The sequence below is a fragment of the Zeugodacus cucurbitae genome, chromosome 6 (genome assembly GCF_028554725.1).
Source record: "Zeugodacus cucurbitae isolate PBARC_wt_2022May chromosome 6, idZeuCucr1.2, whole genome shotgun sequence".
Taxonomy (NCBI): Eukaryota; Metazoa; Arthropoda; class Insecta; order Diptera; family Tephritidae; genus Zeugodacus; species Zeugodacus cucurbitae.
Window position 1 is genome coordinate 66,278,609 of NC_071671.1, and position 25,941 is coordinate 66,304,549.

Genomic DNA, 25,941 nt, shown 5'->3' on the forward strand with positions numbered 1-25,941 from the left:
TTACACGCAAAATCTAAGAGCATGACTTGCAACCAAAAAACACATAAAAATATTTAGAAAGTCGCCGCAATGCGCTAACTGCTTGCCACAGACTGATTGAGCTCTGCTAATATTTGTACATTGCTCAGCAGCACAGGGATTACGCGCATGACGCACAAGTTAGCATGGAATGCACACACACACACATACAAATTTCTAGTGATATCACCAAGACACATGCTGGCGAATTGTGTGTGAACACCCGTGTGGGTACATTGCCAGCACTTAACCGCGCACAGACGCAGTTGTGTCAACATTAATAATAATAACAAGTTTGCCGCCAAACAGCAACAACAACAAAGTCAAGAACGGCGAAATTTCAGTTTAAATGCAATTTCAATGCCAACTGCGCTTGTTGAGCTTGCACGCTTGTTGCTTAATGAGTTTTGAGGGTAGTGAGCTGCTGTTGCCTGTCTTGGTTAGTCAGTTTGTCACTGTAGTCGCCCGACTTGTTGTTTAATGAGTAAACTTTTTTATGACTTTTCGCTTAAGCTCAAATATTTTGCTATGAAATTGGTGTTTACAATCGTTTATTGCGTAGCAGGGATGACTTCGCAGAAAAGCGTTATTGACGCTCTTTGATGTAAGGAATAAATAAATATTTTTTTCGATGCTGAATATTTCTGATGATATATAAAAGTATTTATACATTTTTCTATCTACACGCTTTTTTTTTAATTTTTTGGAATCATTTTTTGGAATGGTAAAACATATTGAAATATACTTTTATACAGATGAATTTTAAAGGTGTGAGTTTAATATCTTTTTTAACTGTGGCAACAAGTGCTTTTTTGAGACAACAAGTGCTTAATCTCTTACCCCAGATACCCGAAATGCCACTTGTTGGCTTTCGAAGAGAAATGTATGTAATAGAACTGAGTAAAACATAGCATACCTCAAGGCGCATAGAAGAAAAATGATTCTTCCTATCCTTTAAAGGACTATTGGAAGTGATATTTTTATTATTTAAGCACAAATTTAAAGAATAAGATTATGAGATGACAATAAATATACAAAAGAAGCCAACATACGAACGGCTTTCCTTAGTTGATAAATTGAATTACAAATTTTACCCTTCCCCGAAAAAATATTATCCTTCGTTTTTGATAACAGTCAGTTTCGACTATGTAAATCAATATTCTGCTTTTATAAAATTTCACACAGAAGACTATAATAATTCATAGCATAATCCTGTATGAAAGCATATGTAAATATGCGCCATTAAACCAGCCTTGTCTCTAAGCCATTTTGAAATTTATTTTGAATAATTACAAATATCTATGCATATATTATTCTAACTAAGAGTCATTTGATACACATAAATATATAAATATAATGCCACAAGTATTTTTGTTATCTGAATCTCACTTCAAATTCATAACTAATATTTTTGTTTATTTGTTATTTATTATTTTGTTAAAATAACAAAATTCTCTAAAATTGTAATTCACAACAGATCGATAAGCGCATGCAAGTGTATATGTCACTTTGGATACTGCACAGTTTATTTGAATTCAAATTTTGATTTTTGTTTATTTATTTTGTTTTAATTCCGATGCTAAAATATGGTTGCAGTATGCATGAAGGGTATTTAGGGCATTTGGGGCATTATACAGAGTCGAGGTTAGCGAGAGAGATAGATATGTTTGTCAAAACAGAATACTAAATGGATAGCAAAATAAAATAAATTTGAATGCAAACATAAGAGAAATTAATCAAAATATATATTTTTTAATTTAAAACTTAAAACAGAAACTTTTTAAAAACATTTATCTTCAAAAGCCTTATACTGTTAAACGCTTTTAAAAGAAGGCTAACAATTTAATTATTTATATATATGTAGCTAAATTCAAGTCTTATGCACTTCATTCTATCAATCACAATGGTGTAATAAAATTGACAATGAGATACCACTTGACTTCAACCTCCACAGTTAAGAATGCTATTGTCTTAAGACAAAAGACCTGCGAGTTCTTCGAATAATTTAATGAAGTCCAAATGAATAAAAGAAAATTCTATTTTTCACTATCCTTTCTTTCACCACAATGCCAACCGCAACTCAAACCTTGCACTTAACACAATTGTATATTCAGTTGAGTGACATTTGTCATAAATATCAATGACCATTGATAAAGTATGAAATAAATAAAGCAAAGTAAGCATTGTTAGACAAATAAAAGTGACATAAAGCATTGCTGAAGCGCTATAAGAACGTCAATATCAATTCAATAGCCAATTGCAAGGCACAAGCACTCAGCTCAACTCTGCCGTTGCACTCAATTTGCACTTGTCTTGTGTTTGCTAAAATGATTATTGTTGTTTTTGGTTTGTGGCTGATTTATCACTGATGGTTGAAGCTGAGACAACAATCGCAATCAACAACAACAACAGCAGTAGCTGAGACAATTGTCGGAGAAGTAGCGTGCGCGCGCAAATGTGCACAGGTGCGCCATGTGGTATGAGTAATGTGACTATGTCGCTCATTTGCACTGCTCCTTGGCATTATTAAGATTTGTGGCAAATAGAGCAATATATGTATGAGCGGATAGGTGGTGATTTATGTACTGCAAGTATTTCATATGCACATTTATAAGTTTACTGCGTGTTTATATAGCTCTATGGCTGTGTTGGTATGCATATCTATTTGTGAGAGCACATTTGATAGCAATTTCCTTGCGAATTACTGCAATTAATCAGTCAAAGTGGCAGCACATATTTGATTTATGATTTGTGATTAATTGTGCGCAATGTTGGTACACAAATATCAGATATTTACACTTAATTAAGAAGATCACGGAGATGGAAAAGACAGTGTTAGTTAGTTAGCAAGGTTTTCAAAGGTTTTGGAATAATTATATTTCTACAAAAAATCTACATAAAAGCATTGGAATACACGAGAAATTACGGTGATTCAAGTCATTTTCGAAATTTATTTTGATTATTTTAAGTATAATATTTATTTTAATTTTTTCTTAAATGTAATTATTTTATCCACTATTTTTAAATTTTCGGAGTTGCCATCTTAACAAAAACAATTCAATGAAATAAATATTATATATTATGCAGAAGATATTTTGAAATTGATATTATGTATAATCTGATGAGTTAAATTATAAATTCTAAAAAGTTGCCACATGTTCAAAAAATTATTTTAAAAAATTTTACACAAAAAACAATATTGTGATTTAAATGATTTAAGAAACCTGAAAATGAGAAAAAAAATCGAGCAGAGTTGCCACATTTTTTTCCAAAAAATATATAAATAAATAAAATTTTTATCATGTTTACAAATTTTTGTAATTAATTTTTGTGAAAAATGTTGCCACCTGTTCAAAAAATGTATTAAAACAATTTATTTAAAATTAAAAAAAAATATAAAAAATATGTAAAAGATGAAACTATGTGGTTAAGGTCTAAAATACATAAATTCAGCAAATCTTTAATACTTATACCTCTCCTATATTGAACACAATCTAAATGAGAACCCAGCGAAAAGTCAGTTCCTATATTTTACTCTCGAAGAATAAAGCATAATAACGTAACGTGCTTTTTTTAATTTTTTTAACAATATTCTCTCCCTTACGATCTACCTAATCGGCATATAAAAATCGGTGTTTTTTCTAGGAATATACCTGCTTACAAATTTAATCCGCGAATATGACTTTTGTATATGACAGACACTTAAAAATGTTTACTACCACATGCCACACAGCAACGATGCCTTTAACCTCGTACCGGCATACGACAGGAGCAATCACAAATTTGGGTCATCACTTTCATTGTGCACGTAGCACGCATGTGCCTTCGATAAACAAGAAGACGTTGTTGCTGTGCTTGACAGTGATGAAAGGCCAGTCACCGTAGCGAACGACATGGCGGCACAAACACACGACAACAAACACATATATGTACGGGCGTAATCTGCTGTACGTGGAAATGACAACGCTTGTGTTTAAACGTGTATTTGTGTGTGAGTATGTGTGTGTTTGGCATTATCCTTTTATTGGCTGTCAAAATTGTTTGAATAACAAATAATAAGCGCTTTACACATGTGCGGTAACACGGCGGCTCAACCATGTCTACATATGCAAACCCCAGATATGTATGTATGTACATGCGTGTTTTTGCTTTACTTGTGCGCCTTTCTTATGCACAGGACTGGCAATGAGTTGAGCCACATCAGATTTTGACAGCCTTTTTGACTTTCGCGGTAGACGTGCAATGGAAGTAATCATTTTTCAAAGAATTTATTCAATTTATGCGGCAAGAAAGACGGACGGATTTTCATTTATTGAACTTATAGCTATTGTGACTGTGTTTGCTGAGCATGAAGTAAAGATTTCGTGTTTTGTATATGCGAAAAGTCACGTATACGCACCGGCGAGACATTGGTGTCAGTGAAGAATTACAGCAGACATCACTGAAATATTAAATGTTGTAAAACACTACTACTACGTTATATTCAGCAATATAAAATGGTTGCCCTTTAGTATTTTTGAGCTCGCATTATTTTAATGTAACGATTTATATTTAAGAAATTGAAGCCAAACTATCTGTATAATGACATTTGTGAAAAAGTCTGAAATAATTAGGGATCCATTAGTACGTCAATTTTATATAAATTTATTTGTTTTTTTTTTTTTTTAAATATGGCAACTATAATACAATGTAACCGTTTTAAAGCGATATATGCATGTAAATATTTTTTTACTTTTTTTAAATAATTTTCTTAACTAATGGCAACCATGACCGATATTACAAAATGTATAACAATTATAAACCCATAAGCGTGGCAACCCTGAATTTATTTTTTATTTATTAATATATTGTGTAGTCGGTTTTCATTAGTAAAGTTTATCCTTAAGTACCTTTACTTAATTTCTTTTATATGGCAACTCTTTTTAAAGCAATATATGTATAAAATTTTTTATAGTTTTTAAAATATATGTATAGACTAATGGCAACCCTAACAAAATTCCAAATAATTGTATACCCCTAAGTGTGACAACCCTGAATTAAAAACTTACTCTCGCAACAAAGTTGCTAAAGAGAGTATTATAGTTCTGTTCACATAACGGTTGTGTGTAACACCCAAAACTAAACGAGTTAGATATAGGGTTATATATACCAAAGTGATCAGGGTGAAGAGTGGAGTTCAAATCCGAATGTCTGTCTGCCCGTCCGTCCGTCCGTCCGTCCGTCTGTGCAAGCTGTAACTTGAGTAAAAATTAAGATATCTTGATGAAACTTGGCACACTTATTTCTTGGCACCATAAGAAGGTTGCTTTCGAAAATGAGCAAAATCGGACCACTGCCACGCCCACAAAATGGCGAAAACCGAAAACACACAAAGTGCCATAACTAAGCCATAAATAAAGCTATGAAAATAACATTTGGTATGAAGGTCGCACTATGAAGTGGCATATTTCGATGTAATTTTTTTGGGGAGGTGGGCGTGGCCCAGCCCCCAAATAGGTTTTTTGCACATATCTCGCAAAGAATATAGATAGAGCTATATAAACCAAACTTTCTGCAGTCGTTTTTTTCCACTTCCTAATACAGTCCAAAAATGAAAGAAGTCGGGTCATAACCACGCCCACCTCCAATACAAAAGTTAGGTTGAAAATTACTAAAAGTGGGTTAACTCATTAACGAAAAACGTCAGAAACAAACACTAAATTTCACATAAGAAATGGCAGATGGAAGCTGCACTCAGTTTTTTTTTACAAAATGGAAAATGGGCGTGGCGTCGCCCACTTATGGGTCAAAAACCATATCTCAGAAACTACTCGACCGATTTCAATGAAACTTGGTTTGTAATAGTTTCCTTACATCCCAGTGATATGTTGTGAAAATAGGCCAAATCGCTTCACAACCACGCCTACTTCCTATATACCAGAACTTTGAAGACGATCTGAATCGTTTACATTACAATATATAAAGTAAGCACTAGTGAAGATATCGATGCATAACTTTGCACAAATACTACGTTTATAGTGTGGCAGCCCCATTCAAAAAATCGCCAAAATCGGACCATAGGTTTTTAAGGCCCCATATATCGAACACGAGGACCTCGGTGCTTCTAACCTAATATTATGGTTTCCAACTTTCAATGGACTTTTTACAATATATATGACGAATATGTGGGTCAAATTGTGTATTATTTAATATTAATAATGTCAATGGACTTTTTACAATATATATGACGAATATGTGGGTCAAATTGTGTATTATTTAATATTAATAAAGTTAAATAAATAAATTGCGAGAGTATAAAATAGTCGGTTACACCCGAACTTAGCCCTTCCTTATTTGTTTTTATACAATTTATTATAAAGAACAATATCTTATTATCTCAAAGCGAATATTTTTATTACGTTTCGGTAAATTTTTGTGTTATTCGAATACGTTTATTTACTAAAATTACCGACAAACATTAAAGAGTTCGCCACCACTTAAATGTACACGAAATTCAAATACTTAAAATTTCAACTAAAATGCAACAAAATATATCGCATTAACCAAATGAAAATAAACAGAAAACTAAACATTTTTAATTTAGCATGCACACATAACGGCACTTGTTTTTCGCTTAATAAGCAGTAAAAATTCAATTCCCCACAATTTCCTTCACACACGCTATTAAATGTATACATATATTATTGAACAGCATTCTCTTATTAAACACTCGCCTCGTCTATGTACATATGCCGAGAAAAATAATGAAATTTCCAGTTGTTGTAAAATTACATGAAGTACAAAATTATTAATGGAAGCAATCAAACAAAAGCAATCAACACAATAAACCTCAAGGCATACAACCAAACCGTCTACTCAATGCCTCGCAGCCAATTGAACGCCAAATTGTTGGTTTGTGTTGTGCCGCAATGTGCATAAATGCGTTCGAAAAATACCAGTACACACACCCTCAGCACGCAATCAAGCGTCAATTTTGCCAATCACTCAATTTTGCAATCAAAATTTTCACTTTTATTGTTTATTTTTCAACTGTAAACATCTATCTCTAATATGTGTATATATAAGTAGGTTTGTAAGATTGCTTTATTCTGTTTTTATATAAACATGTGAGTATATATGTGTGTTTAAATGCAACAATACATTTGGAGCACTGCAGCAAAATAATAAAATTGTTGTTGCAGATATGTAAACAAGTAATAAATAAAATCTGTAGATATTTGTATGTATATGATTGCTAGCTGTTGTTGCTATTCAGCTTCTTCCACAATTTTATGGCAAATCAGCCTTTAATTCTGTAATCCTTTAGAAGCATTCGTATTTTTTAATGTTGCCTGTTATTTGTATTCGTATTGTACCGCTATAAAAGTGGCTATAAAAACTGAGTATATTTTAAAAAAAATCTTTAGGAAATCGTCTTGTAAAACATGAGTGCAATACAATTAGTCAGCAGTCGTAAAAGGATTGGGTGTATTTCTTCTTCTTTCATATATGTTATATTTGTATGGCGAAGTGGTAGGCTTTTGAGCCATTTGAACAATATTTTATATTCGCTTATTTCAGTATAAAGATTTAACTTATAAATTCTGTATTGGATTGTGATTTGTGAACTGAAAAGAAATTCAAGTTGATGAACGGTATCTTGTAAAAGGAAGTCAAGTAGAGCTGTTCATTCATTATATTGTTCATGATATTATCAATCATGATATCTTATATCGATTGATTGGGATTCAGAAAAAAAAGCAATTATATCTCCCCTCATTCTGATCTCCTCTACATATGAAATGTTATTTTCTGCTTAACTGTGGTGATTTTTTCAAAGAACGTGAATGAAGAATAAATTTCTTTCATTAGTTTGGCCAACCAACACAAAAAATATCCAAAAAAATATTGCCTACAATTAGGCTATAAATACAACTATAGCGAATTCACATACCATTTACACTAATATATCCATTTGATAGAAAACACACTTTCAACTGCAACTAAAAATATTTTAATCACGTTCCGCAGAGCTATTTAATATTCATAAAAGCTATGCTGCCGCTGCATTATAACTACCATTCAATATATCAAATACATATATTTTCCAAGCATATTTATTTAATGACACTTTTAATCAGACATTTTTAATGCATTAGTCATGCCACGCACGCCAAGCTGTGCCGCATTGCAGTCACGCACAAACAGTCACACACACACCACTTAACGTTCGTTAGTCGCTGCATTCTTAAATCGGATACGGAAATTGAAAAATCTCTCACTACTTTTCTACAAATATAAATTTCGCAATTTCCCGTTGCGTTTACGCTGCAACTGCATTATTATGTCGCTTACTGTGGGGAAGCTAAATCGAGTATGAGAAGCTTCTTTTCACTTGAGTGATTTTTATGGTGGAAAAGGAACCTAAATTATATTAATTTTTACAGAAAAGAGACATTATACTTATGAAGATGAAGATCATTGCCTACCATTAGGCTCTTATATTTTATCTAAGTCCCAAACCTTACTGAACCTTATAGTAGTAGTTGATAAATAAAATGATAAGTGTTGTTCGAAACATTTACAATTCTCTAAAATAAATTATACTTTAATAAAATAAATATATTACAAAATTTTCATTGTGCCACATGCTCATTATTTCGCCACAAAACCCACACAATAAAGCTTCAACACTTTTTCTATGTTTTCCAATCGAACCCTCACTTATTTGTCTTCACACCCGCAGAAATGTATGAGCGCATGCACGTGCAACACATTTACGGTGTTGCAATAAGCATTCATTCACGCTGCTTTCAACAAATTTCGTTAGATTCGCAAGTCATCTAAATGCGCGCAGGAAATGAATGTGGCTACGGAAGGAAAGCAAATATTGCATTCACATTTATCTAACACGCTTGCCAGAGACGCCACGTTGTTGACGTCGCCATGCCTTGCACTACTTGCCACACACTGCTCCACACTTCACCGCTCTCTCCTACCCGCGCACTCTCTGACATTTGCGGTTATTGCTGATTGCATTGTGGGTAATGTCATCACAAATGATATGGTTACTGTGTTGCATACTATATTGTTGTTGTTATTATTATTATTTTTGCTGTTGCAACTACTTTTTACTATATGTACATACAATATTATTTTTGTTGTTGTTGGCGTTCGCTACGCTTATTGAATTCAGTTGGATATTGTTGCTAATGGCATTGCTTTGATAACACACTTCCTCCAGTTTTTTTTTCTTTTCATTTCATTCGCGCACATTGCAATTTATTGTATTTTTCTTTAGCTGCGAAAGCTCACTTCTCGATTTCTTGACAGCTATGGTGTTATGTTGCATGGTGGAAATGCTATTCGTCGCATTGCAGTTGGTATTTGTTATGACAATTTGCCGCTGAAGTGGAGATGATTTTTTTTTTATTTATGTGTACTCATGTGATATGAAGACATTTTGATAAATCAGTATTTTATTATGCGTCAAAAGACCCTCTATATAATAAGTAATTGAATCTGTTTCAATATTTTCGATCGATCGATCTTGCATAAAATCTTCAATGTTTCAAGTTTGAAGGCATCGTCTGGCAAAGAAAATGCTTGTCATGTTAAATAATGGCCCCGTTGACCCTCTTTTTGAATTAAAAATCATTTATTTCTTCCTTCAGGGATAACCTGGCGTATGATTAACATTTTCATATAATCAAATATCTACAAATACTCATTGTTAGTTAAATTTGAGCTCTTGTCACTCGTATTATTTTAGAATATAACCAATATTCAAACAAAATATTATTGTTCGAAAAATTTTGATAATTCTTATATTATATTAAAATCAAGTAATGACACGCCGTATGAGCAATAATTTAATCAAATATCAACATAACATTCGTTCGAAGCTGAAATATTCGCTCTAGTTACTCATATTATTTTACAATATGTCCACTATGTTCCTTCTTCAAGCAAAATATTATTTCTAAATGATTTTCCAATATTCTACAAGATAACCTTTTTACAAATAGAAATAAAATAATGAAGCAAATCATTCTTACTAGTGTAGCTTGCTAATTATCTCGTTTGTATCTCAGCTTCATAGAAAATATTTCAAACGTTAAATTCTTTGCATAATATTATACCTTTTCATACGAAGCTGAAGTCACATGATGACATGGCGTATGATGAACTATTTCAAATGTTCGAATAACTCCACATACGCCTTTGACACTTCGACACATGATTACATAACTAATGCTCAAGCAAAATATTAGTTTTAAACAAAATTGTTGGCAATTTTTTTTTTTATTATAAGAGCGGTATGACGGGGCGTATGAGTAATATTTTGATTGAATAACTCCAAAAACTCCTTTGAAGCTTCAGAGTTAAAGCTTACTCTAGTCACTCATATTATTTCTAACATGTCCCTTATTCAAACAAAATGTTATTTATCTATACTACTATTATAGAGAGGAAAAATTTGTATGTATGTTTGTATTGAATAAACTTGAGTTACTGTGCCGATTTCAAAAATTCTTTCACCATTGGAAAGATACATTCACCCCGAGTAACATAGTAACATTATTGCTGGAATCTCAACTTTTTCGAAACAGTTTCCAGGTCAGGGTATCAAAAAGATTCCGTGATGGAGAATCTTAATCTGAAACTGAAAATCGTCCTGCAAGTCATTCTCTTCGCATCGCAATCGCGTGCCAGAGAGTCTAGTAACGAACGCTCGTACCTGCTTGCTGAACAAAATATCAAAACCTTCCAAGTACGCGCTTGAGAATTATAATAGAAATATATAAGGTCGCACTAGGCCGTCGAATCAGAGAGAAAGACAACGGACACAAAAGACCAGAGGTCGTAATCAAGTTTTAGCTCATTGCAAATAATATATAATTTAATGTTCGAATTTTCCTCATTTTACTTTTTTAAAATGAACCCACGCAAGAAACGGCAAAGTACATACATATGTATGGAAGAGTGTGTAAAAACTTATAACTTTAGAAATGTTTGTTTAAACCTGTGCAAAGCCGGAGTGGTCTGCTAGTAAATTAATATTTCAAGTATTTTTAATCTGATAGCAAAATGGCATATACATAGTAATGAGATTTCTAATTTTTTTTATTCTTACTAATGTATTTTCTCTATTTCCTCGCATGAATTTCTGTTACGTAGAAAATATTTTAAATATTGACATGGCATGTAATGAACTTTTTTCAAAATTTTTAAATTTCTTCTTCATATCTATAGTAGTAGTTGCTTTGCATTTTTTAATTTTTGTGTGAAGAATTACCTTGCTTATTTTACTCTAAATATGATTTTAATATTAATAAACATACACCTGTATGCACCCACACAATATGCAACGTCTAGCCACTAACGTCTCTTGAACTTAACTACCATTACCATGTCAGCTTCTAATATGGGCATTAATCTCTTTTGACTGTTTTGTCCAAACTTTGTTGACAGTTAATGTAATTACGGTAATTTGAAACCACTACGACGACACTCCCCACAGCAAGTTTACCACAGAAATTATGCAAGCATGACCAAATATATGTAATTACATACACGAATTATACATAGACGATTATAATAATAGTTGTGTATCAACAACTGAAGCGGGTTTTAGGCCGAGCTCTTCCATTAGTTAACACTATATTCCTTCAGCTGTGAGTAAGCTACATTAGAAAGCATGCCATTGCTAAATCATAAGTTAATTGCAATAACCCAGTGTTCAAGTTAAACTTCTGCATCAACTTAGCTAATATAATATATTTTTCTCATCATTGTAAATCGAACTCTGCCGCTACCATCGTAATCCAGAGCACACACGCACTTCTCAGCAATCTACTCTACCATTCACATAAGTACGAGTATATGTTGTCCATAATATTTTGGCAGCGCCAATTAATAATAGACAGGTAGCTGAGTTTGATTGAGATATGTGGTAGCCATGAATTGAAGTACGAATTATTATATGCGCATTATAGGCGCATTAATAGTACACTCGCATGTAAGTAAACTGGTTTGCACGCTTCAGTGGTTGGTGAAAGCCCCCTGTACAACCCACACTGCAGTTACACCCGAAAGCCACCATAATCTATTATGGCTACCAATAACAACAACGTAAGAGGTACCTTGTTCAACAGTCTGCCAATCAGCCAGTCAGTCAGTTAGTCAGACAGTCTGTCAGCCTTCGTTTGGCAGCTGCCAATATGCACGCATACATATTTGCCAATTAAACGGAAATTAACGAATAATAAGGTTAATTGAACTCGCCTATAATCCTCTAGCAAACGGTTTGGGGTGTCCACACTCATACAACGGTGTACTTGTATTTATAGCAACGCACAGGTATTCATTAGAAATGAATATTTGATTAGCGTTTATACCTGAACTTTTGCACGCACACTCCTCTTTTTGTTCAGTGGAGAGATATCTAAAGTGGAGTTGGTATCTGTTGCATGGTTGATTCCATATCTAGCTGTTCCGGGGAGCACTTTCATTAACTATTCGTGGATTATTTGTTCACTTTTGTTGTTGTTATTGGTTTTGCTCGCTTCAGGTGGAAATATTAGCATGTTATTTGTCTATGTAACAGCGTGGCAATTGCTTGTTAATTGCTACAACAACAAATTAATAACGCTATTCAAGAGGTTCTAGGCCTTGGTGGGCATATTTAATGAACAAATGGGAAAATATATCGCTTGTTTGGTTTAGACATGATAAATCGCCGCTAGGTGGCGCTATAACTAAATTATTACCAAACAAGAAAGGAAGGGCAGAAAGGTTCGTGTGTAAGCAAACATCTTATACTCTTGCAATTTAATTTCCAGTTGGAGATCCCAAGTGTAACCAGGTCGCTCTCCACCTGGTTCCTCCAACGGAGTGGAGGCCTTCCCCTTCCTCGGCTTCCTCCGGTGGGTACTGCATCGAACACTTTCAGGGCTGGAGTGTTTTCGTCCATTCGGACAACATGACCTAGCCAGCGTAACCGCTGTCTTTTTATTCGCTGAACTATGTCAATGTCGTCGTATAACTCGTACAGTTCATCGCTCCATCGTCTGCGGTATTCGCCATTGCCAATGTTCTGAGGACCATAAATCTTGCGCAAAATTTTCCTCTCGATAACTCCTTGTATCGTCTCATCTGATGTTGACATCGTCCACGCTTCTGCATCTTAAAGCAGGATGGGAATGATAAGCGACTTGTAGAGTTTGATTTTGGTTCGTCGAGAGAGGACTTTACTGTTCAATTGCCTACTCAGTCCAAAGTAGCAAGAGTGATTCTGCGCTAGGTTTCGAGGCTGACATTGTTCGTGTTGTTGATGCTGGTTCCCAGATATACGAAACTATCTACTACTTCAAAGTTATGGCAGTCAAGAGTGACGTGGGGGCCGAGACGTGAGTGCGCTGACTGTTTGTTTGATGACAGGAGATATTTCGTCTTGTCCTCATTCACATCCAGACCCATTCGCTTCGCTTCCTTATCCAGGCGGGAAAAAGCAGAACTAACGACGAGGAGATTGTACCTTCTCTATATAGCTCTGCAGCTCTTATAATTTTTCCAGCATCAAGTTAAAGAAGTCGCACGATAGTGAGTCACCTTGTCTGAAACCTCGTTTGGTACCTTCCCAATCATGACGGAGCTTTTGGTGTTGCTCAACGTCAACTTACACAGTCGTATTAGTTTTGCGGGGATACCAAATTCAGACATCGCGGCGTAAAGGCTCCTTTTCGTGCTATCGAAAGCAGATTTAAAATCGACAAAAAAGTTGTGTGTGTCGATCCTCTTTTCACGGGCCTTCTCCAAGATTTGGCATAAAGTCCATTGGAATAACGAAAACGACTTATATGGGGGCTTAGAATATTCCTGAACAGGGTTCACTCATTTTCACTACCAAGCAAATATCCAAGATTATATGCTTACTGAATTTTGCTCAGATATTACATATATTTACCGATATATAGGGTACAACGCCCAAAAGTTGTTTGAAACCTCTAATATTTGATATATGAGAGCTAGGGGAAGTTATGACCCCATTTCAACAATTTTTGGCAGAGAGCTGCATTATTAGAAGTATTCGCTTTGAATTTTTTTTAAATATCTGAGGGATGTACCGGTACAAAAATATATCCATTGGTACAGTGGACTTCATATTCGATATCTGGGCCTTGGAAACTTCTAGTCCGACTTCGACAGTTTTTAAATGAGAGCTGCTACAGCTCAAGGTAGTTATTCATTATTTGTTTTATTCCGATATTTGCATTGGTTCTTGATTCAAATACTGTAAATTGAACGGATCAGAATGAATTCCAGCTTGTGTTATATGGGAAGTAGGCGTGGTTGTTAACCGACTTCGCCCATTTCCCAGCGGTAACATCAAGGTGCCAAAAAAAAATTGTGTACCAAATTTTGATTGAAATCGGTCGAATATTTCCTGAGATTGGGTTTTATATTACGAATACTAAATCTAATTCCGCTGGGTGGCGCAATTCTATATTTACTTAACACACGCGCCTAATTATTCATGGCATGGCTTTAAGGAAGAATGTAACGGTCAAGTACAAGACTGATGTTCATCGTTCATTATTTGTGGCAATAATTTAATATTTCAAATTAAAAATAGTAGAAGACAGTCAAAATGTAAATCACAATAAATACTTCTACTGACAACAAAAGCCCTTTCGAAGTGTTTTCAGCTTCTTTATTTATTTATTACACTAAAAATTTGAATACCTATGGCTAAGCTGGCTCGGCCAAATTTAAAAGCAATTGTACAAATTTTTGCCAGACAAATATACTGGTAAACTTTAAAATACTATAATCCTATTTGCTGGCAAACTTTGGAAATTCACAAAATTCTACTCAACTTGAATTTCTTCCAATAAAAACCTAAACCATATGAGAGTCTGTGTGTGTGTGTATGTGAGAGTAGTAATTACGAAAACTGCCAGCCACATGCAAACACCTCAAGCTCTTTGTATAACAACCAAAATGGGTTGTGCACACATGTAGCATGTGGCATGTGGCATGCGGTGTATGTGGTGTGTGGTGTGTGGTGTATGGCATGCGGTATGTGGCATGTAGCATATGTCATAAGCACAAAGTAGCACTTCAACTCCATTCAATAGGATTAGTTTCTTTTCATGCCGAGTTATGTTCACTTTCATGCAATCATAGAGGTGGAACACAAGAGCTTATGTGTCTATATATTTGTACATTTGTAAATAGCAATGTTGGTACAATTTTCAACTCTTCCAACGGCACAGCAATATACACATATGTTTATATGCAAGTGGTCTGTTTTCGGTGTAAAAGTCGATATTGCTGTTGGATATGTATGCATGAATGAGCTCGTCGTCTGTAAACACATAAAAGTGGTATGCGCGCCACCTGTGTGCTCACATATTTACACATGCACATGTGGTGGAACATTCCGGCTGTTGTCTGGTAGAAATTCATGCATCCGCTTTAAATATGTATGACCATATATGTATGTATTATGCATGTTGATTTTCGTTTTTTTTTTGTTTTTTTTTTTTTTATTTTTGGTGTCATAACACGAACACACTGGAACAATTCAATACGTTCCATTGAAGAGGAAGTAATTGCCATCGATTGATGTCAACGACATTATTCCGGGGATGGCGCAACAATGGCAACCAAAATCGACACACAAAAGCGAAAGAATGTGGTAGGTGGAGTAGTGTAGTGTCTGGCAAAGTATTGCTTATGAACAGGTACAACAGACGACCATATGCGTATGGCTATTGTGTAGCTTAAATTCGAACATTTTGTACTTTAATGAATAGCTGTTGGTTCGAAATAATCGAATGTGTAGCTGCATATAGCTTTAATAAATATCTTAATAAATATTGGCTTATTGAAATTTTTTTGATTCATTAATATTGAAGCACAATTGAATTCGTGGATACCCCACTGTTTATGAGCGATTTTGCTTTCTAATATCAATTCTTCAGCATTTCAGGTTTTTATCTAAGCATAACACATTCTGTATATATTCTGTACTCTAAATTATATGGACTAATCATCATCTCTACTACCTAATTAGTCGATCCTTCCATTAACTGTTATTACTATAATACCATCTCTTAGTGTACTGTAATTATCATTACTTTAAGTGCTATATATCTTCAAGTAATAAGTTAGAAGACACTTCCATCTAACAATTTCATATCATTGATAAATTAGTAGATAATTATAATGAAATGAGGGCTTTTTTATTGTGCGCCAAAATGTAGGCAACATTTTTAGGTAATATAATTAAAAAGGAAATGTTGCCTACAATTAGGCACTAACACTAATTAATGTCTATTGAATTACATTAGCGTATAAAATATCTATACTTTCGTAGCAGCTTTTAGGAAAGAAAATCCATGTCTTCTCAAATTATTTGATGTTTAAATAAGAAAGTGAAGTGGTTTTACTCCAAATTTATTTGGCTTTATCCACACACAATTTTGTGAAACATTTTTACAATATTTCGACTTTAATAAAACGATATTAGTTTCAAAAACTTCTACTCATTTCTATTTCTTTATTTAAAAAGTACAAATAACCGCTTTAAAATGTGAAATTCCCAGTTTTCACTAAGGAACATAAATAGAGCACGTATCAATAACTCGTAACATTTTAAGAATGCCTGCTGCTCTTTAAAAATGAATGAAAAATTGAAAATATTTTATTTTTCACTTTTACCGTATTTCACCATTAACTGCTGTACACCTTTTATGAGTAAGCATAAAATCAGACATTTCTTGAACATTTCCACTCTTTCTCATCTTTCTAGGTGCAGAGACAGACCGACGCTACGTTTCCCAATCTGGCATGAGTATAAAAAATTATTGAATGCTATGTGCAGGAAACAGCAATAAAATATTGAATATATACATACATACAGATGCATATATGTGGAGTGTTATTATGAACCGCTGCCGACTTGAATATTTCAAAAACAAACACATACACATACATGAGGCAAATGCATGAATGAGCAGAAGAAGCGAGAAATTCAAGTAGCAAAATCAGCAAACGGTCGCTGCAGCACTGGTGTATGTATAATAATAAGCCGCAGCAACATCTGTTGAATGCCAATGTAATCGATTGGAATTGCCGCAACGACAGCAAAAACCGCCTTACACAGGGATATGCACGCAGCGCTATACTACAAACACATGCACATGCAATTAAATAGCGATTTAGATTTTTTGCCCGACAATAACGGAGGATATTAAAACTGCGGCAAATACACCCGTTAAGGGCGGCTGTACTAAACAAACAAACGCGCAGGGATAAGCCATAAGCCGTACACTCATTGGAGCGCCGCACGACCGTAGCAAACTTCACGGCACGCAACATGGCCGTGCCCATCGATGAGGGCGTGCTGAGCGCTCTGCGTGGCATAGCGAGCAAGAATACACGTCTGCCCAAACCGTTGCTCATCAAAGTTTACGTGTCCAGCTTGAAGGAGGGTGAGTATTCATGTGGCCCAAATTTTATTTTTGTTTTCTTGTATCTATTTCGAATTCTATTTATATTGCTTATTTGCTTAGGACTTGTATTTAATTGCTCCATCATCGATTATCTTTCAATCTGAACTCAGCTTAAATCCAGAGAAATAGCTTAAGGAATACAACATTTTCAGTAATCTCGATTGCAATTTATCGAAAACATTCTGAAAATAGAGTTTTACTCAGATCCAATTTTAAATTTATGATTAAATATATTTTTGAGTAGAGTTGCCACATGATTCGCACTTTGAACTAAATGAAATTTGTAAGAAAAAAATGCTATTAAAAAATTGACATCAGCTAACAATGGAAGGTTATTTCCTATTTACATTTTTTCAAAATTATTATTTAAAAAAATTATGTTTGGGAAGAGTTGTCACTTATTTAGTGGTTTTAATAAAATAAATCTGACTTTTACTTTCCAACTTTCATATTTTCTCAGAATTTTGTCAGGAGCGACGCATGCTTTTGGAACTTGTGGGACCCGAACTGCAGTCCATTTATGATGACAGACAAATCGAGGTAAAATGATACAGTCTAAATATTTATTTTCTAATTACAGTAATGGATTGATTTGAAATCTCTAATCTTATATAAATATCACTTCCATTCCAGATCGAAATCGTCGACATGCACTTCGGCACTGGCCCATTGCAGATTATGCAAGTGGAACAAGAGCCATACATACTACATGACTATCTACATGAAATTGAAACGTGCTACAATAATTCGAAGAGTGTCTTCTTCCTTGTAAGTGTCTAAACAAATAAACATAAATCCACAAGAAGCATACACACATTTTTACTTGACATAATCCAGAATCTCAGAAAAATCTCTTCTAATGCCAATTTGCAAATTATCATTTTCACTACTCAATTGCTTTTATAGGCACTTATCGGCGATAGCATCGGTCCCATGCCATTACCGACACACATCGACGTAGACATTTTCACCGACATACTACAGCAGGCGCAAACGAGCAGTGACGACCGAAAGCTGCTGCAAAAGTGGTACGCAAAGGACACCACAGCCGACACACAGACTGCCAACAGCAGCGGAGAGGCAGGCGGCAGCGGCGTAGCTGACACGCACACATATGTGCTGAAGCAGGACTATCGGTGAGTGATGTCTGGATAATTTCGTATAATTGGATATTTATGAAATAATAAATGCGCATTAAGTTATGAGTTTGATGGAATTACACACAGAAACATATAGTACGTACATGCGTATCTAAGCCAATGTGGGTTATAGGGTTATTTTTGTATGTCGAATTTTTTCAATTCCATACCATTTATAGCATTTGTGCGTGTGTTTCGTTGCCTAAACACGCAATAAAACTCAAATTAAGCATTTACAAAACAATAAACTTCGATTATCTACTTTGCGGCTGGTAGCCAAGCTTTAACCAGCTCAGCCCGGAATTATGCAGCGTTCGCGTTTATTGCCTTAAAGCACTTGAGTCGTGTCAAATATTTTGGGGTGTGTTAAAGTATTTAGGCAACAATGCGAAGGAGTTGGCGGTACGCCTTTTGTAGGTGGTGGCTTTGGTAATTGAAATACTTTTGCGGGCAAGCAACTCGTTCGAAAGAAATTAACGTGTTTTCGCACTTAGCAATGAAATATGAGGATTGGTGATGACTGTCCTAACCCTTAAATGTGTGTGATATTATTTATTGGGTTACTTATTTATGGTTTAAGATAAACTGTCAGTTTAGCGCATTTTTTTCTTTTACTGTCTTTACACTTCTCTTTGTCATTAGTGAGTTACAAATCAAGTTGGAATTTAACTAGTTAGTGAGAGATTTTTAGCTATTCACATAGATGTCCTTACAACTCAGACTACTCTTTTATTTCTATAGAAATTAATTTAAATTTATATACTTGAATGGTAGGAGACTGTGCTAACTTTGCTGCTTAGTAAATATATTTCTTTACGCGCTCAAATGTAGGCAATAGTTAAACAAAATAAAATGTTGCCTACATTTAGGCACTCACTTTAAAAGTAATATTAAACTTGCGCCTCTCTACTCGATTGTGTTTCTCAAATAAATTCCCTAAATACTCCCTTTTGAGAATGCGAAACAGTACTTCTTTTAATTAAATAAATTTTAATAAGCTTTACTCAGTCAAATCTTTTTCATAAAGTTTCCCCTTTAAATAGCCTGACTTTGCTACACTCTAACGTCTCCTCAACTCAAATATCATGCTCTCGAGTAAAGTCTTCATCAAAGTCGCCCTCGCATTAAGATAAACACTTTTGTCTACAAAATGTTAGTAATTTTAAAATTACATGCAACAAAATTAACTAAGTACATAAATATGCGCTGCCCTCTTACTAAAAGTTCTATCTTAACTTTCCTCTCCCCACCGACTTATCAATGCAGTTCTCATATTGCACTTCAGCGCTGGCGGGGCTTCTAATCAAGCAATGCTTTGTCTGTGTATATATGTATTAATAGCAGGTACTAAATAACTGTAAAGCAGTAGCTGTAAGAAAGCTGCCATTACAAGCTTACCACTTCCCCCGCAGCGTTTTCAAACCCATCATACACCCTACATTGTTATCGCACGTTGCTTCATTTGACTAACTTAACAACTTCATATCCGCAATGACTCGTTGTGGAATGCAAGTTTGCCCTCCGTTTCCCCCCCTTTGATGTTTCTTCAATGCTCCAATTCATAGTTGCAGTTAATAAGTGCGCAGACATTTGAAACTTTCAGCATTTTCTTTGCTTCTAATGCGGGTGCGAGGAGGGTTTGTTTTCATGCTTGTTTGTTGATTGCGTTGCATTAAATTATTTTTCTCAACTTTCTTGCGACACACATGCGCATCTCATTAAGATTGCATAAACTTTGGAATTTTACAAAATGCTGCTGTGAAAGCGATTGTGTCACTGTGACTGCATAAATTTATGCAGAAATACACATATACTCATGTATTGGAGTTAATAGAGAAAGGATGTGTACATTCTTAAAACTGACTTCTTTATGCATGTGCGTTGAGATGGAATACTGAAAAGCGTCTTCGAAGCATGAAGGTGTTTAGAAAAATATTACATTTAGGTTTTCTGTATGCATTTTATTTGAAGCTTCAGCTTGGAGCTGCTTACAAATTAAATCGAAAATAGAAGGACTGGTTTCATAATATACTTTGAAATGGAAAATCTTTTGAAACTTTAAGTATAATATGAGTATAATCATACACCTATTTGAGTAAGTTGAATATCTTCATTACTCCCTCATTCTCTGTCTCTTTCTCTCAAAGTACGCTAATATTTAAGTTACTCAGAACTATATGAAACGCACGGTCCCTGGAAAGAATTCTGAAGTACTGAGTATTCATGCATGAGTAAATACTCAAGGGTATTCTTTAGAATATTAAGCACAGAGAGGATCGCGATACTCTTATTAGAGGTATTTCAGGAGATTTCTGTTTTGAAAAATTTGACCTTTAGGTTGACCTCAAATATTCGAACCTACGACGAAATACATTAGTGTGTCGGAAGTTTCCATGCTCAGCACTGTAATGCTGTTCCATAAAAAAAGTAATCACTTAGAACTAATCAGTATTTCATTACTTATACTCCCCACAGTTCAATGTTACTTGAAAAATGGCATCCGGAGTATTTGCAGCTGCGTGATGCTATCGAGCGCGCACTGCGAAGCATTAAACAAAATGCAAACTGCGCTAAAACACAGCCGGACGACTACATAAAGCGTGTGCAGAAGCTCAGAGAAACACAATTGGAAAAGGAAGTGCAGAGAGCATTGGGTAAGTGTGGAAAAATGGGAAAGGAAATGTGTTACATAAAAATTAATGGAGCAGTTACTACCAGGAATTACTGATTACACTATGTTTTAGTTGAAGATATTTAAAATATTAATAGAAATTAAAAAAGGCATTAACGCATTTTTAATTACTTTTCATTACACTAAATAGAACTCTCGAATGACAAAATTCTGGCTGTGTTCCGTGAATGGTCCTCACAAATGAATACCAAAAACGTAGAAGCGGGCGAACGATTAAGAAAAATGAAAGATGAGCTCACTATGAATCTTTCCTCCGATAATTATACCACACTAGTGTGAGTAACTAATATACAGAAATAAATGAAAAAATGCAATATTTTAAAAATAAATATTTTTACAAACATAAGTTTAAATAAGATGCTCATACTGAATATAAAAATTATATAAAAAAAAAAAATATTATTATTTAAATTCCCTCTCTAATGAAAAAATACTCTCTTCCTCAAATCACAAATCAAACAAAAACCACTCACACTTCACACATTTCTCTCTTTCATCAACAGTGTCGCTGGCAAATCGAATGAGGGCACAATCGATCCGGACAATGAGGATCATGAAACGTATTTGAGTAAATTTAAAAATAAAGTATTCGATAAACTACGCTTTCTCATCGAAGAGCAGATAACCAATGATCCTGATGTCATCAAGGGGAGAAGAAAGACTGTGCAGGTGAGAAAATTGACATATAAAATTAAATTAGTCGTTAAAAAATTTAAAACTGTATTAAACATGTAATGGAATGAGGTCGTGCCGGCATTTTAAAATGAAATGTGCACAACAACTACATCGAAAATATCCATACATTTTATTACTTAAGCTACGCGTGGCCTCATAGTAAGTTATCGTTCGGTTACTTCTTGCCTCTCCTTCATTAAGGTAATTGCGTGCCGCAATGAAGGCAACAATAACAACATGCTCGCTCGCATTTTCATAAACTCATGTTGTAATAAATAATTCTTATGAGAGTTTCGCGCTGACATCAGCCAATCGCAGCCAATGCCAAACGAGTAGCGACATTTAGGCCAGTGCCTTTTTCTTGTTTGTTTGCTATTGTTGTTGCGCAGTCAGCGAATTTTAGCAATTTTAAAGTTCGTTGTAGGCATGTCAGCAGTTTTTAACTTCTACTGATTTTCGACTTTTAAAGCTACACTCACGCACGCACATTGTAATCCCATAATTTTGTTAAGATTTACTTGGTAGCTCTGTTGGAAATTTGATGGATGGGAGCGTCGCGTGAGGTTTGTTTATTAAAAAGATTTAGAAGTCTAGGAAAGAGATGAGTATATGCAAAATCTTATGATAAATCACCCAGTAAGGTGTGGGAGTACCTAATTGGAGACACTTTGTAATTTTTTATATAATACGCCTAATAAGTTTTGAAAATTAAAGACCCATTTAAGCAAACGTTAACTCACTCGACTTAACCTCATCTTATTCTTCGTACCCAATCAAACGCAATAGAAAATAAAAGTTATAGAGTTACTATAAGTTGTTCCCACAACAGTTGGGTCTACGTAACAGAAAAGGACCCGGATTTCTATTTGGCTAAGGACTCTAAACTTGCCAATTTTCCTCAAAATCATTTCGAGAAGGTTTTCACTCTCGTGGTCTGTATCTAAAACCCACTCAGCAGCAAAATTTTCCTATTATGTTTTAGAGGATTACATACTAAGTTGTAAAAGTACATTGAAAAGTTGTCAAAACTCTTTTCATATAGCCAACACGTGTTCGCAAAAAATTCATACAAGCTAATTTTGTTAACAGCATTTAATTGACAGCTTTTTCATACTTTTAAATTGTTGGCGTCAGCATGGGTGTCATAATTATGTGTCTGAAATTCGAATTTTGAAGTGACTTTAATTGGCTTATCCAACCCGTCACGAATTTGAGTAGATGGTTAAACTACCTTGTAACAAAATATGATTAACACCAAAGTTGTCAGTTAAAATGTTTTATCGAAAGGGATGAGTTGCAGAATTATTAGAGAGTTTATATTATAGAGATCTCATAAATACGAGTTTATAATACATTTTTGTTGGTTTGCACTATAGAATCCGCGCAATGTTTACTTGTTTTAAAAACCATATTTTATGGCTATTTATAACGATATCAATTAAGTAGTTATATCGTTTGTAATAAATATTTTCTTTAACTCGAGTTTAAACCATTTTTCCTCGCTGTGGTGTTTCTTAATTGAAAGCATGTTAGATGAGCAGTTTAGAAAAAATCCAAAAGTTAAACTTAAACTTCAGTTTGTTTAAAACACCAGTTTTCTTGTTTTTTAGTAAAAAATATATTGAGCAATTCGGTTATAATGCATATAAAAAAGTTTGAAGTTAAACTCAGAGTTCCATAAACACAAAACCATAAACTAGAGTTGGGGCATGACTAAAAAACTTGGTCATCATTTCTACTCAGAGTTACTTAAATATCAAAACTTAAACTGAATTTTTGTTTGCATTTGAATTAAAACCATTTTTATAACATATTCACCGCAATAGTTAAACAAACTTTGGCGAATTGAAAAGCTGACAGGCAGACGAATTAAATTTCGAAGACTTCATAAAAACTGTCATCCACCACAATTTTAATTATCTTATTTGCTGTAAGCTCGTGGTCGTCATAAAACTTTGCAAGTTTTCACGCACAAAGCGCAATTTTGATTTCTGCTGCCGGCGATTGAGATATGTAATTTCGTTTATTTTTCAATTCAAATGCATGCAGTTTTTTTCTTCAATTAAAATCAAGCAGACAGGTGTACAGGGAATATAAATTTCAGCATTTTTCACATTCATCAACTTTATGGTAAGCATTGCCTTTGTACGCGTTTAAACAAAGCGCATAAACCTTGGGCCAACAAACTGAAAAAGGCGCAAAGAGTGAAAGAGAGAGAGAGAGATATGGGGAGCGAATGTAAAATATGTAAAAAACGTGAAAAATTCTACACGGCTTAAATTTTTATTTTTTTATTTGGGTTTTCAAGTTTTTGCAGGTTTTTATTTTTTTTATTTGCCTCGGTTTTTCAACCAACTGCTTTAGTCAAATTCTGTGAAAAAAATGCTGCAAAAAACGCTAAAGTAAAACTGCCGTTTATTGTTCGAAATTTCACGCAAGCAATGTGAGCGCGTTTTCATTTTATTTTTGTACAAAAAAACTTTGAAACGCCAGCAATAAACGGGCTAAAACAAAGGCTTGCCTGCTTTAAATGAATACGCTTGTTGTTGTTGCTACTTGCTGAATTATCATAGCCACACACCACTTTGCATTTGTTGTTTTTTAGCTTGCTACCAACAACCAACAACCAACAACACAACCCGTAATGCTTGTTGCTGTGGCAAGACAATGGTTCATGCCGTGCCATCGCTTCTGCTTTCGTTCTCCATTTTTCCCATACTTCGCCTGCAGTTATGTGTTTGTGGCGGCACGAAAGCATTATGGCCAAGCAAACGAACGGAAGTGGGTCGGGAAGGCAGTGGAAGGCAATGCAAACAAAAAAAACTAACAAAACAAAAAGCAAAAACTCAAAACAAAAACAAAATGTTGGCATAATTTGTGGGTGCGAAATATTTTTATGCTACTTTCGTTGATTTTGTTGTTGTTGCGCTTTTGTTTTCTCGATTTTTTTATTTTTGTAGCCTTTTCAAAAATTACAAATAACACAGACAATCAAATGTGGCACTGCGACATACCTGTCGAAATCTAATGCGAATTCTCGCTAAAGCAATGGAAATGACAGCAAATTGTGTTGTTGTTGCTGTTATTGTGTATGTGCGAATGCGGGCAGGAAGGCATTTAATTAATGATACTTTATTATAAGCCACACGAAATTGCCTCTTCGCCCGGTGTAAGTAGTCACGCCAGCCTGCGTAATTATTATATAAAATTTGCTCATATTTACGCTGTCAATGTGGCTTATTGCCACATATGTGGCAGAGTAATAAATTTTACCCGCATGACGAGACCGAAATTAGTTAGCGGCAATAATTCAGGGTTTATGAATGATTGTGTAATGCATGTATAGATGATGGGGCTTTTGTATTTGTGGCGCAGAAGTTTTTGTATATGAGTAACCCTAAAGGAATTTCAGCTTAAGCCTTTGTTTGATCTCAATTATAAATAATTTTTTTTTTCTTCCATTACTCCACACCCGAAATCAAATCGAAACACTATATATCGCATGAAATCGTGCTCTTTTTCTTTATAAGAATAGTCGACTCTTGGTAATCACAATGGACCTACATTCATAACCTCCTTCATATGTGACAAATTTCGGCGTAAACGTTATGTGTTCAAAAAATAACGGGAATTTTATTTAAAAAACAAGTAAAGAAAGGCTAAGTTCGGGTGCAACCGAACATTTTATACTTTCGCAATTTATTGATATATTTTTATTAAGATAACACACAATTTGACCCAATTTTAAAATCCTTTAATTAGGTATATGAGAACCAGATTTTAACCATTTTTGGTACAGAGACACTATTAGAATAAAAATATTTCCTCTGAATTAAATTAAGATACCTGAGAGATTTACCGACATTTTCGGTGAAAAATTACCATGGGGCACTGAATTTTTTATATTCGATAT

General features: G+C 34.4%; 1 protein-coding gene across 12 annotated transcripts in view; it reads left to right on the forward strand.

Annotated features, from left to right (window-relative positions):
- Positions 1-25,941, forward strand: part of LOC105211683 (protein qui-1) — a 118,946-nt gene that overhangs the window by 56,868 nt on the left and 36,137 nt on the right. For all 12 annotated transcript variants that reach the window (XR_008471641.1, XM_029039884.2, XM_029039882.2 and 9 more), the window contains 7 exons: positions 16,820-17,501; positions 17,983-18,062; positions 18,156-18,290; positions 18,429-18,658; positions 21,137-21,315; positions 21,484-21,628; positions 21,857-22,022. Coding sequence is in view for 11 of the 12 variants with exons in the window: in XM_029039884.2 (XP_028895717.1) it covers positions 17,387-17,501; positions 17,983-18,062; positions 18,156-18,290; positions 18,429-18,658; positions 21,137-21,315; positions 21,484-21,628; positions 21,857-22,022 (1,050 nt within the window). In the remaining variant the exon portion in view is untranslated. The remainder of the gene's footprint in view (positions 1-16,819; positions 17,502-17,982; positions 18,063-18,155; positions 18,291-18,428; positions 18,659-21,136; positions 21,316-21,483; positions 21,629-21,856; positions 22,023-25,941) is intronic.